Source organism: Mandrillus leucophaeus, unplaced genomic scaffold (assembly GCF_000951045.1).
Source record: "Mandrillus leucophaeus isolate KB7577 unplaced genomic scaffold, Mleu.le_1.0 Scaffold300, whole genome shotgun sequence".
NCBI classification, from domain to species: Eukaryota; Metazoa; Chordata; class Mammalia; order Primates; family Cercopithecidae; genus Mandrillus; species Mandrillus leucophaeus.
Genome location: NW_012103144.1, coordinates 792216 through 806318, shown reverse-complemented (window position 1 = coordinate 806318; position 14103 = coordinate 792216). Strand labels below are relative to the sequence as shown.

The following is a 14103-nucleotide window of genomic DNA, read 5'->3' as shown; positions in this document are numbered from 1 at the left end:
AAAACTGGTTACAGTATAATCCCACCCATAAACTAAACTAGTCTATCACTGAATGATGTAGGAGACTGACAAGCCTTATTTGATCCCTTAAGACCATTATACATCTTTGACTTTATTCATAATGCTTGCAGACATGCAAGATCTTCCTGCTTCGTTTCTTGATCTCTGCTCCACCAACAAAACCTCTTATTTTTTTTATTTGACTGAAGAACTTCCAGAGCTCTTAGAATCAGATTTGGAAAATATACAACTCTACAGTCTTCTAGCTCTATGCTCACCTCCTTAGTTATTCTGAAAGCTCCAGATCCCATGCAAAATGGCCTTTGGGGAGGGAAAAGAACACTGCATTCCTTTCTCTTCCCTTCCTCTTTCTACAGTGTCCTCCTTTCCCAATCCACCACAGACTTAGGTGGGGAAGAGAGTCACTGCAGGTTCCCTTTGCAATCTGTTTTCTTCAGTACAAACTTCTTTAGGGGCTTAGGTTCATTGCCAGGCTTGCTCCATCAGACAGCTGACGCTAAGCACTCAGCCCACTTTCTCTTCCCTGCTTATTAGCACTTTGCCTAAGCTCCTGTTAGTAATTCCCTTTCCTATTTTGTGACACCTGGAGTGTTTTCAATTATCTCAAGGAGTATCATGTAATTCTCAAAAATTCTGTAAGCCAAATCAAACTTTAAGTCACTTTAAATAACAAACCTATGCTTTACAGCATTATAATGGGGGTAATATACTATTCATACAGTTTGGGGGGCGTAATGACCCAAGAGTGGATACTGACTTTTTCATATTGTTGTTTCTTCCACTTTAACAAAAAAGCTCACAATGTGTGATGAGCACATTCAAATGTTGCAGGAAGGGGTCTGGAAGATGTTTTCAGGGCTGAGAAGATGAGTGACAACACAGTGAGTACAGACAGAGCCAGAAAGGATCAATAAGACCTTTGTCAAATAACGGAAACTCTTTCAAGATTAGATATAAACTTGCTGCCCCATAACTTTTTAAACTTAGCACTTTATACTTATGAGGTGCTGTTGTAGGGACTCTGTGGACATTATTTTATTTAAAATGTACAACAACCTTATGATGCATACATAATCATTATCCTTACTTACTGGAGAAGCAGGCTTAGAATAGCAAACCTTAGTAATAGTAAATACTGAATCCTGACCCTAGAGATCTTTCCACAATATGATACCTTTTTTAAAACAACAAAGTAAAAACATTTCTGGTGAGCCTATCTTCCTTAGTAGGGAGTGGGGGGGATTGTATAGCTTATAGCTACATATTTAGCAGCTTCTATATATCAGGAACTTTAGCTATGCAATTTCTAAGCATCTCAACTGTCCTGTAGTGAAGTAAGAGTGTGATGGAGCCAGCTTACACCAGCTAGTGAGAGTTGATTGTTATATTTTCAGAACTTTTTGAGCTACTTAATAAACATTATCCTTATTAAAAATTAAATTATATAAACTCACATTAAAAATAAATTGCATTAAGAACACAGGTAATAAATTTTTAAAACCAATACTTTCTAATTATTTTAGGACATTTTATATAAATTATGCTCTTGAGTCTCCTTATACTCTTTGTATACATGTAGTGGAAACATGCAATGGTGTGCTACTGCACTTCTCTTCCTAAATCCATGTTTAGTGACATCGCATAGGGAGCTTCAAATTGGCCATGGCAAGAGTCTTTATATCATAGAAATCAACCATACTAAAAAGAGCTTGATATACCTTAGCCTACTTTTCTTTAAAACAGGAAACAGCTGACCATTTCTTGCTTCTATGTGTCAGTAGCTATTACACCATGAATAGGACAAAAAATTTAGAAAACATTATTTCAGTATTTGATAACTATTATTAGATTCAACAAAGAATTCATTCACATCATTGATGAGTGAGTGAAATTCTAGCATGTCTTCACTGTTTCATTTTTGTCTTACTCATTAACATAAATAAAACTATCAACCAATATTCACATCAGAACTACATTCACTTGTCAATGACATGAAGAGTTTCTTTGCTGAATTGGATAGTAATCAAGCATTTATTCATAGTCTGATATTGTGATGCTGTTGTTGGATTATAAAAATGATAGTGGATTTATAAAGAAATGGCAAATCACATGGAAATTACTATGGTTAGATGCACTTTGCAAAAAAATAATATTGCGTATCTTATTATTTGTAAAGTATCTATATCAAAAATTTATAATAAAGTTAAATAGGTATAAATATGGAAACACTTTCCAGAAAGAGTCAATCGTTAATTATTTACCAGCACACCACTGGTATGAGTATTATTACTTGCATCTTACAGAGTAGGAGACTGGGGCTCAGTAACTGTACTTACCTGCCCAAGGTTGAACCACTAGTAAGTGCAAGAGTTATGACTGACTAGAACTCAGGATTGCCTGAATAAAACATACTCCTTTCTTCAGAGTTTTGACTTAGGGTTGATATCTAAATTTGTTATGATGACCTTGCTTTCACTTTTAGGTTTGAGTCTGCAAGGCCAGTTAGAATTGCTTTGCCTCTCTCCTCTTCCAGATTGCAGGTGTTCAACTTCAGGTGAAAGGCAGTTGTCACCTCATATAGGTGGGTTCGGATGTTTGACTCTCCTTTTGTGCCCTGTCCTCACCATCACCATCAGGACAGGGGAGAATCAAATGACTGTGTGAAAAGGAATTAGATGCTAAAATAAGGAGAGATTGATGTTCAAATCTTCATTTGACTGTATAATGTATAATTTTTAAACTTCAATTTCCTGCCTCTTAGTATTGTTGTCTTAAACATCACATGTGAAAGCCCTTTACATACAGCTGGGTACAAGTAAGAGGAGCCACAAATTCAGATGCTTCAAGAGACTAAGAGAATGAAACTGACATAATGTCGAGTAACAGTAAGTGGTGGGGATAGGGTGGACTGGAGAGTTTATCATTGTGACTTCCAAATTAACTTCCCTGAAGAACAGATTGAAGCTAGAGTCTTTTGTGACTGATGTAAGCCCAAGAAGATAGCAAAGTAGATGTGTTTTGAAAGATACATAATTTAGGGAAGGATCCTAAAAGAGTACAAAAACCTAAGTGGGAATTAGTGCCATTGAAATGTCCAAACAGTCATTAAATTAGTGAGGCTTTTTCCACTAAACTTGGAAAGAATGGTCTCGTTCTGTTGTATATTTTTAAATTGACCAGGGCTCTTTTAGGTCTTACATTTCTAACTCTACAACTCTGTCATCTTTCTGCTTCTACAGGCTTCCCGTATAACCTAATCATCACTGAAGCAACAAATAGTGGTCCATTTACTACCTCTATTTACCAGTGACAGAAACCCCAGTTATTATTTCACAGTCTCTGTATGGCTCCCCTATTGCTTCCTCTGCTAATGTTTCAAAAGAGAGCATTGAAAAAAATCTTATAATATGCTAACCTATGTTCAAACTGTGTTAACTTTTCAAAATAGGGACTCCATAGATCCTAAGAATTTCATTAAAAATTGTAAGTATGTAAAACTTGACATGCATATAAAAGTACTAAAATATATCCATATTGTTTTAAAATGATAATAAAATAAATGCTTTGGACTTTACTCTGGGTTTTTTTTTTTTTTGGCCAGGATGGAGGAAAAAGAACAAGATTTGTACTCCTGCCTGAAACAATCACACCCCACCCCCCCCAACACACACGATAAAAGATATGGAAAAAAATGGTTTCCAAGAAACTGAACATCAGGAAATGAAGGGCTATGATCTGTGAGGAACAGGAACTGAATGAGGCAAGACATAAACTTATCCCAGCGTAGTGTTTTGAGAGAGTGTCTAGGCCATAACACAAGAAGGCAGAAGCAGGATAAGTAGGGAGAACTCCCTGGGTTGGGAAGACAGAGATGAAGTCTGGGGAAAGCAAGGCAGCTAGAGTTCTTAGGATAGAGCACCAGAGAGCACTTTAAACAAATAGAAAAGAAAATTTAAAAAATAATACATGCCACCTACAGTGGTGTCAAATAACATCCAATGATTAGTAATACATCTAAAGAAAAATTTAGTGTACTTCTGTAAACTAATATGTATTCACTTTAAACTAATATATATTATTGAGAAAAATTTAAAGAAGATACGAATAAAATTGAGAAATATTCCACATTAATTGAATGGAAGACTTAATATTGTTAAGATGTCAATCACCACCACCAAAAGGACTAAAAAAATAAAAATAAAAAAAAATAGATACTTCTAAGTGTTAGTGAGCATGTAGAGCAATTAAAACTCATGCACTGCTGATGAGAATATAAATGATTAAACAACTTTGGAAAAATGTTTGGCAATATCTACTAAAACTGATCATATACATGCCCTATTATCTAGCAATAATATTTAGATACACGTTTAACTAAATTGCATACATATGTTCACTAGAAAACATGTATAGTAATGTTATAGGCTCTATTCACAACAGCTGAAAATCAGAACTATTCACATGCCTATCAACAGTAGAATATACAAATAAATTGGAATGTACTTCCACAATGGAATCCCACCCAGCAACGAGAATGGATAATCTAAAAATATATGCTAGCCAGGCGCAGTGGCTCACACTTGTAATCCCAGCACTTCGGGAGGCTGAGGTGGGAGGATCACGAGGTCAAGAGATGGAGACCATCCTGGCCAACATGGTGAAACCCTGTCTCTAGTAAAAATACAAAAAGAATTAGCTGGGCGGGGTGACACGTGCCCGTAGTCCCACCTACTCGGGAGGCTGGGCAGGAGGATTGCTTGAACCCGGGAGGTGGAGGTTGCAGTGACCTGAGATTGCACCACTGCACTCCAGCCTGGCGACAGAGCGAGACTCCGTCTCAAAAAACAAAACAAAACAAAAAATATATATGTGCTACAAAATGGATAAATTGCACACCCGTAAGGTTGAGTGATGGAAACAAAACACAATATAAAACATACTATGTGATTTCATTCCTTTCAATACATTTACAAAGTTAGTCTAGACAGTTACCTTGGGTGTAAGTGATTACAAGGGAACGTAAGTATTCTGGGTGCTGATGGTGTTGCTAGGTATGGGTTATATGGGTCCTCTCAATTGTGAAAATTCATAAAACTATACATTTTAAATATGTGCATTTTTTTCTGTATGTATATGTTAATAAAAAGTTTTTTAAGTATTTGATTTCTGAAGTGTCAGCTTCATAATACTCCGTAGAAAATGCTATATCTTGGAAACTCTAAAACTATAAAATGTTTTATAAACAGAGAACAAAACTAAATAAAGCTAACACAGTCCCCTAAAAAGCAGCAGTTTTAAATCAATTGCTATAATGGTTGCTATATTGACAAATATAATTTCACAAATCTACCTTAGTCTTTTGACAGCCCGTTTTCTCTTTTCAAAATTGTTTCTTTTCTAGCTATAAACTAATACATACTTACTGTGCAGAATTCAAGAAATAATTATGGAAAGGTAAAGGGAAGATTATAGAAATCACTTGTTGTGCACATGTACCCTAGAAATTAAAGTATAAATAAAAAAGAAATCACTTGTTTTAAACACAATATTTTGTCATATATCCTTTCAAATATATAAGAGTGTGTGTAATTAAATTGTCTATATTTATAAATATATACAGTTCTCATGTTCCCTCCATATATTAGATAACATATTCTGTATTTCATTTATGCGCTGCTTTTTTATACTAACCATTACGATATGAGTATTTAAATGTAATTTTAAAAACTTCCTAAACACAATTTGAATGGGTCTAAATAATCCATGATATGAATATGCTAAATTGCTGTTATTCATCTTATTATTTGTATTAACTTCCTTCCAAATGTTTCATTATAAGGAACACTGCAGTAAACATCTTTGCACATATATCTTTATTACTACTGTTTACTTAGAATAAATTTATCAAAGACAAATTGTTAACTTAAAATATGTGATTTAAGACGCTTATACACATGCATATATATATCTGCATATATGTGTGTATATATATAAATTATTTTGGAAGAATTGGGACCAGTATGCATTCTCAGTAATTATATTAGAATTGTAGTTTCCCTGAAACTTTACTAAAAATAAACTTTTTTGCATTTGTTGTTTCCATGTTTGCAATAATTATTTGGTAGACAAAAAGTATGTGTGTGTTTTAATTTTTCTTGTTTTTTAATGAAAATAAATATATTTCAGTCATTTGCATTTTTTTAAGCATTGTGTATTAAGGTGAGCTAATATCAAGTAAAGTCTGAAATAAAGAAGATTTCTTTATCACCCTGTCCAGTAGGTGTTAAGTTGGCAGGTGGACACAAGCTGTTTGAGAGACCCAGGCTCTACCACCCCCTAAAGATTTATTATTGAGATTGGGTCATACCACACAGGAAGAATAGGAAAGAAGGAGAGAGGGGAAGGTACAGTATGTGGACCCTCTGAAAAGCCCTGGCCTTGAAGTGGAACATCATTTCTGTTTCTGTTCTACTGGAGATGACTTAGATATGTGGCCATGAGGTAGGCTGGGAGTGAGTCTAGCCATGTGCCAGACTACATTTCTGTCACTACTGAAGAAAAAGAGAGAAATTGTGTTGGCCGGCTGGCACTCTCTGCGATGATGTCCTTTGTTCACCTTAATAGGTAGATTTAGTGAGTTTTCTCCATGAAATCTTTATATATAAATGACAACAAAATTGCTGTACATGTTACATACATGTTTTCTGATTTACCCTGCTTTTTCTCTGAATTGGAATAATAACACAGAATTCTTTACTTCTTGTAATGAAAATATAAATTATTTCCTTCGAGTGTTCTTGCATTTCTTTTATATGTAGAATTTAATTTTCCATCTCAAGATCAGTAAAAGAACCTTTCATATTGTCTTTCTTTTTCCTAATAGATTTATGTCTTCTAATTAACTTTTAATATCTCTATAATCCATTTTGATAAAGTAGTATCACTGATAAGCGATCATTTAACTATACACATATTTAGCATAGTTTCCTAAACAATTCTTCTCCCAAATATTTTATGATACCGTGTTTATCACACACTAATTTTCTACATATGCCTTGTCTATTTCTGAGCTATCTAGTCTGATCTCTTTGAGCTTGTACATCTTCTCTCAGAACCACATGTTTTTAATTAATGAGGTTTTTTATTTTTATATCTGTTAATACATTTCCCACTTGTGACAATTTTTCCCCAAAATGGCTATTTTTGTCAGAATAAACTTGAAATCACCTTATAAGTTTCCAAAACATATTCATATCTCTGTCATGTATCTATCTATCCATCTATTTCCTCATTTGCATTCTTATTGAACTGCATTCAACATTGAAATTGGTTTGAATATTAAGATAGTCAAACCAATTTGAATATCTTCAAATCAGAAACATAATGTCTTTCATTTATTCAAGTTTTTAGGGTTTTTTTCTTTTTAAATGTCACTTGGTAAAGACTTTGTGTTTTTTCTTTAACTTTGCATAAGAGGAGGGTCTCTTGTTGCTCACAGCAAAAATTAATAGCCACAAGTAATTAGATAAAACATTAAACACTTGTTGACCCTCTGTGATGCTTCTATCACTGTGCTGGCTTGGGGGAATTACCAAAAGTGAAAAAAAAGTGTAGTTGCTGTCCTGAAAAGATTTCCGGTTAAATATGTAAGTGCATTATTATTATGTAACATGTATAAGATCGCCTAAAAACAAAAAAGATGCATTTAGAAACCTTTTTGGAGAACTCTTCATAAACTTCCCTTCCTATTTCTTTACCTGCAAACTAGTTCATTCAGCAAGCACTTTTGAGTGTCTACGGGAGACTCTGTTGCATTCCTTCTTTGATGGTCACTAGAAGTAAAACATAGCCTCTGTCCTTGGTTAGCACATAACCAGCAAATGAACATGATTAAGGTATCTACAGCAATGTTGACTCCTTTGGAAATGGCACAAATAGCTCCACATTTGATAATTACAAATCTATCCATCATAAATATCAACTGGTAAAAGTTGAGTACTTCTAATAAAGAGAGAAGTTAGGGGTGGTAAATATTCTTCAGATATACTCTTTAAAATTTGTTTTGTTTTTAGCCTCCATAATTTTTTTCAATAATTTTTTATCTGATGATTTAAAAAATTGAATTAATTTTTAGATTTTCATTGTATCCAATCATTTTTCCCTTTCCCATAATAAGAAAGTGCTGATCTTCCCCTTTTTGATAAACTTGATAAACTGTGGGTGGTGGAGAAAATGCAAGCAAATATCTGAAAATAGTGTAAGGTAGTTGGAAAAAAGGTTGGGGGTGGGGGTGGGGCGGAGATAAAAGCAGGAGGTTACAGAGCCTCTCATGGCATGGACCCGGTCTGAACCTCTTGAGAAGCATTTGGCATCGCTCACTTGTGCTGACGCTTGCTCACAAAGGAGGGAAGTTTCATTTCACTCCCACTCACATGCTCTAGTTTCATATCTGAAACCGTGCCTGATAGGATGTGATTAGGTGCAGTCTCAAGACAGTGAGTTACCTCTTTAATGAGATTCCTCATCTGGAGCTTTTTTTCAGAGCGTGTACTGAGAAACATTGGCCATTTCTGTAAGTTGTCTCTAAAATGTTGCTTATTGCACAAAATAAATAAAACAAATTGTTTTATTCAAGAGGCTTGCCTGGTTAAAACCAACATTTCTGTCGCCAATAATGAACAAAAATATATCAACATTTGAAAAGGAGATAGTATTACTCACATTTTTTATTTAGAATTAATATTTAAAGTTTTTTTTCCTTTCTAAAATGTTGGAAATATTCTTTAAGAAATTCACACTCATGCCTAGTTTCTTAAATTAATATTATAGTTTTTAAAGAGCAGGTCCTGCTGCCTAATAGGTCTCTGATCTGATCCATAGCACTGACTCCCAACTTGGAACCTAGTAGGTGCTCAACAAACATGGAATTGCATGCCCAGATTGTCTTAGTCTCTCAATCTAGAGCTTTCCCTTACAGCTTTAAGTTAACTCTAAAAACCAGGGAATAAGGAATCATTTTCAACTGTCTCATGTAAATTTTTACATCTTTAATAGTTATAGTAGAATTCTAGTCTAAAGTACAATTTTTAATCTTTAATGTAATATACTATCTATACGACTATAAAAGTCTGCAGATAATATATTCCCTACAGTCTGTGACATTAATATGGTCTCTTTAGCCCCTGTCACGGTCCATTTAGAGTTTCCTACAGGGAAAAGATGTAGATATTTTCTATTTCCTACTCTGTCTCTCTAAGAACATGACAGTGCATAATAATGATGATATTAGTACTTGTGAAATAGCCATCAGTTCTAAAGGGATCAGTAACCAGGGAAAAGGAGTCTCTAAATGAGTTGTAATGGAGATCATGAACAGTAAATTAAAATAAAGGAAAGCAAACAATCGAAACCCTTCCACAACGATCTCCAAAGGTAGGAAACTGCAATGAACTGATTTTAATTGATTTCTCTCTTTAAATGTTCAATTTTGAAAGGGAGTATTCCAAAATGAAAAAAAAAATACATAAAGAAAGGAAATAGAAAGCAAGTTAGATGTATATTATGCCTGCAGATTTAAGATCTGAGACGGCAAGTTAAGATGTGGAATTGCCCATGTGTATTTTTAACAGAGTTAAAAGACTGGGGACCCGACAAAGGCCATCAGGTTGCACTAGCACTACCTCCTCTAAGTCAGCCTTCAGCTACTTTACCTTCTTTTGCCATCATTCGTTTTTGACTTTTGTCCTTTGCCTCTCACTCAGCTTCCTTATGGCATTTCCTGTTTAACCACTCACATGAAACCATAGCCGCATCCCTTCCAGTAAGCCACTACCTTCTTGTGGAACACATCTGACACTTGCTCATTCTTTGTTTCTTGCATGACTCTTGAATGTCTCTGGTTTTTGTCCTGACATGCTTCTTGTCACTGTGTCAACACACAGATGACCCAATCATCATGCAGGTAACATTTAAAGACCAAAGCATTTTACATATAATCCATCTAAGAAATCACGAAAGTCTCTTATTCATTTTTTAAAGGTCATCTACATTCCTTTGTACTTTTAACAGGTTAATTTATCTTCAAAATATGTATAATAGAATCATGTTATATGGGAAGTGAGATTTTACCCTAATTGCAAGGTAGCATGTTAGCCTGGTACAGTTTCATGGATGCTGGTAGAAGACATGAGACTCCCAGGTCAGAAATAAAGAACTTTATTACTCTTAGCAATAGCAGTAGCCAAAATATCAGCATCTATGTTAGTTTCCTGAGCCCAGATTTCCACAGGGTTATATGAAGAAGACTGGGTGATGCTTGTCCATGCAGGGGGTTGTGTTACAGAAGAGAACTCCAAAGTTAGGGAACTTCCATTTTTTTTTCAATTGATATTATGATTGTCCTTTGCTGTGGAGGAAGAGACTATATTTAATACACTGGATAGTAAGCACATGTTTACTATCTGGAGGAAGACACTATATCTTTAATCTGGAGGAAGACACTGTATCTTTCAAGACTGTTCTCAATACAAACATTTGTGGAAAGACAGTCTAGGACAAAGGCAGTTAGTGCCGCCACTTATAAGCAATCAGAAATATGAAAGACCTGTAAAATATTGTTTGCTAACAGTAGGGCTAAGAGTAGAGCACATGGAAGAGGACTGCCCTGGGTGCAGGCAAGACAGATATTCAGCATCTTCAATAGTATCAGTGATCAATGCTCTTTCTTGAAAACAAAATACAACAAAACAAGTGGTTTTTTTCTTTTTGCTCTAATTTTACATTTGTTTCAATTACAGTTGAGTTTGAATAACATATGAGTAATATTCAAATTAGAACATTTTATTATTTATCCTTAAATACAAATAGCATGTATATCAGAGTTAATTTGGAGAAACTTTCAGTTATACAGTAAGTGTTCCAACACACAAGACTGTCACATATGTTTCTTTACAGAGTAAGTTTGCAAAAGGATACAAATAATTCAGCATAATTCAAGCTCACTTTGGGTGTTTGTAAGTCCAACCCATGAAGGACAATGAATTTCTGAGTTAAAACAATTAAAAGCACAAGGATCATAGAGACAAAGAGATACAACTTGAGTTAATTCAATTCTGCCATGCTGTGTGACTGTTTGGAGGATTTTAACTGTGTTTAATTTTTTTTTCCATTGCACAGACATTTGAAAGCTAATACAATTAATCCTGGGGGGAAGCACATGTTGAAATTTCAAAAATTTATTATGAATAAAATTTTTACAAATCTCTGTCAAATGTATCCTTATGTTTAAAACTTTTCCTAATAATTGGAATATCTGTTGTTTAATGAAAATGAAGCTTTTTAAAAATTAAAATTAATAAGTGTTAACTAATGAAGCATAAGATGGATTGAATCTACGTATACTATCTATTGAACACGTATGTGCACAAAAAAGAGACAACTGTCACAAAATCATTGACAAATTTATAAAACTGTCTTGAAACAGAAACTGTAATTTTATTATTCTTTGCTGTGACAACCCAATATTTAGGTACAAGATTTTTCTCCTTTTTCAAAAGATTTATTAGTGTAATTGAACAGTATCAAACCATTAGTTTTTTCCTTTCTGCACTTTTATAGTTTTTTGTAGTTAAAAATTTTACTGGCATGATTATATATATGAAGTTAAATAGAAAATCTTACTTATTTTCTGGCCATTAATATTGTTTATTTTATTTTATGATTATTACTGAGCTTAGTTTGCTGTATGGGAGAGAGAGATGATAAAGCAAACAAGCAAATAAAACTATCTTCCCCGGGTGTCAAATGTGCTACTGTAGGGCCATCAACAATGAGCCAGCACAACGATTATGACTAACCACTAGTCTGAATAAACATAACTGAGTCTTCAGTATTAACAAAATCTAAAGTGATTGAAAATCATAGGACCGATTGGGGGTGTTGTTAAGAGAGCCATCCTCCAGAGTAAAACAGGAATTCTGCAGCACACAGATAGTACAGCTACTGGGATGATCTAACTGTTTCTTTTTCATACCTCAATAAGTCAAAGCTCCTCATTGTACCAGTTATGTTCTACTTTCTTGTTCCAGCTATCATGCAAGAGTCCTTGAAACAATCTTGGTTACAATCTACAACCTTGGTTACATCAATTGCCTAGCCCTTAGTGTGTTGTACCTATATATTTTATTAATATATTAATAAAATTACTTAATACCACAATTTCAATATGCAATTATCACACCCATTTTATAGCTTGAATTATTTCATCAAGCACACTTACCTTAAGAAGTTGATCCAGCTCTACCGGCGGGATTTGATGGCGTGATGTCTCACAGAAAGTTCTCGGCTCCCAGACATGGGTCCCTTGGCTTCCTGCCTCGGAAGCGCAGCAGCAGGCATCGCGGGAAGGTTAAGAGCTTCCCTAAAGATGATCCGTCTAAGCCGGTCCACCTCACAGTCTTCCTGGGATACAAGGCTGGCATGACCCACATTGTGCGGGAAGTTGATAGGCCAGGATCTAAGGTGAACAAGAAGGAGGTGGTGGAGGCTGTAACCATTGTGGAGACGCCACCCATGGTGGTTGTGGGCATTGTGGGCTACGTGGGAACCCCTCGAGGCCTCCGGACCTTCAAGACTGTCTTCGCTGAGCACATCAGTGATGAATGCAAGAGGCGTTTTTATAAGAACTGGCATAAATCTAAGAAGAAGGCCTTTACCAAGTACTGCAAGAAATGGCAGGATGAGGATGGCAAGAAGCAGCTGGAGAAGGACTTCAGCAGCATGAAGAAGTACTGCCAAGTCATCCGTGTCATTGCCCACACCCAGATGCGCCTGCTTCCTCTGTGCCAGAAGAAGGCCCACCTGATGGAGATCCAGGTGAACGGAGGCACCGTGGCGGAGAAGCTGGACTGGGCCCGCGAGAGGCTCGAGCAGCAGGTACCTGTGAACCAAGTGTTTGGGCAGGATGAGATGATCGACGTCATCGGGGTCACCAAGGGCAAAGGCTACAAAGGGGTCACCAGTCGTTGGCACACCAAGAAGCTGCCCCGCAAGACCCACCGAGGCCTGCGCAAGGTGGCCTGTATTGGGGCATGGCATCCTGCTCGTGTGGCCTTCTCTGTGGCACGTGCTGGGCAGAAAGGCTACCATCACCGCACTGAGATCAATAAGAAGATCTATAAGATTGGCCAGGGCTACCTTATCAAGGACGGCAAGCTGATCAAGAACAATGCCTCCACTGACTATGACCTGTCTGACAAGAGCATCAACCCTCTAGGCGGCTTTGTCCACTACGGCGAAGTGACCAATGACTTTGTCATGCTGAAAGGCTGTGTGGTGGGAACCAAGAAGCGGGTGCTCACCCTCCGCAAGTCCTTGCTGGTGCAGACGAAGCGGCGGGCTCTGGAGAAGATTGACCTTAAGTTCATTGACACCACCTCCAAGTTTGGCCATGGCCGCTTCCAGACCATGGAAGAGAAGAAAGCACTCATGGGACCACTCAAGAAAGACCGAATTGCAAAGGAAGAAGGAGCTTAATGCGAGGAGCAGATTTTGCAGCTGGTGGGGTCTCAATAAAAGTTATTTTCCACTGAAAAAAAAAAAAAAAAGAAAAGAAGTTGATCCAGAAGTACAACTTTTCTAAAGAGTTCACCCCAATCCCTCAGAAATATGCACTGTAGCTTCTAATCACACATTACAATAGCTAAGGTAGCTGAGGTAGAGTAGAATTCACTAAACTAGCGTAAACAGATAAGTATATAAATAGATAAATGATATAACTGGGATATTGTATGTCTTCATAGTACCTATATTCATTATTAGAAAAATATTACTACAGAAGAAGTGAAATTGTCCTTACTATAGAGACATGTTAATTGCACTTATATGCATTAGTTTAGCGAGAAAAGCAAGATCACACATAGATTTCTTCTCCAATCAATTTCCCTAAGTATAATGTTTTATGTAGTCTTTGGCTTATAGATATTTTTGTTTCTTTTGTCATATAAAAATTCATGAAATATATAGGCAACTAAATTTTCATAAGTATGACAGTTTTAAGCTTCTAGTAAATAAATTCAGTAATCA

At 35.9% G+C, this 14103-nt stretch overlaps 1 protein-coding gene across 2 annotated transcripts; it reads left to right on the top strand.

Annotated features, from left to right (window-relative positions):
• Window positions 1-12321: 12321 nt before the first annotated feature.
• Window positions 12322-13633, top strand: LOC105544539 (60S ribosomal protein L3-like). 2 transcript variants are annotated; one of them, XM_011987096.1, is made up of 2 exons: window positions 12323-12726; window positions 12874-13633. In XM_011987096.1, the coding sequence occupies exons 1-2, from the start codon at window positions 12343-12345 to the stop codon at window positions 13552-13554; spliced, it is 1065 nt and encodes a 354-aa protein (XP_011842486.1). In that variant the 5' UTR covers window positions 12323-12342; the 3' UTR covers window positions 13555-13633. The 2 variants fall into 2 exon arrangements, with proteins under 2 accessions (XP_011842485.1, XP_011842486.1); XM_011987095.1 differs by having other exon boundaries at window positions 12322-13625.
• Window positions 13634-14103: the final 470 nt, after the last annotated feature.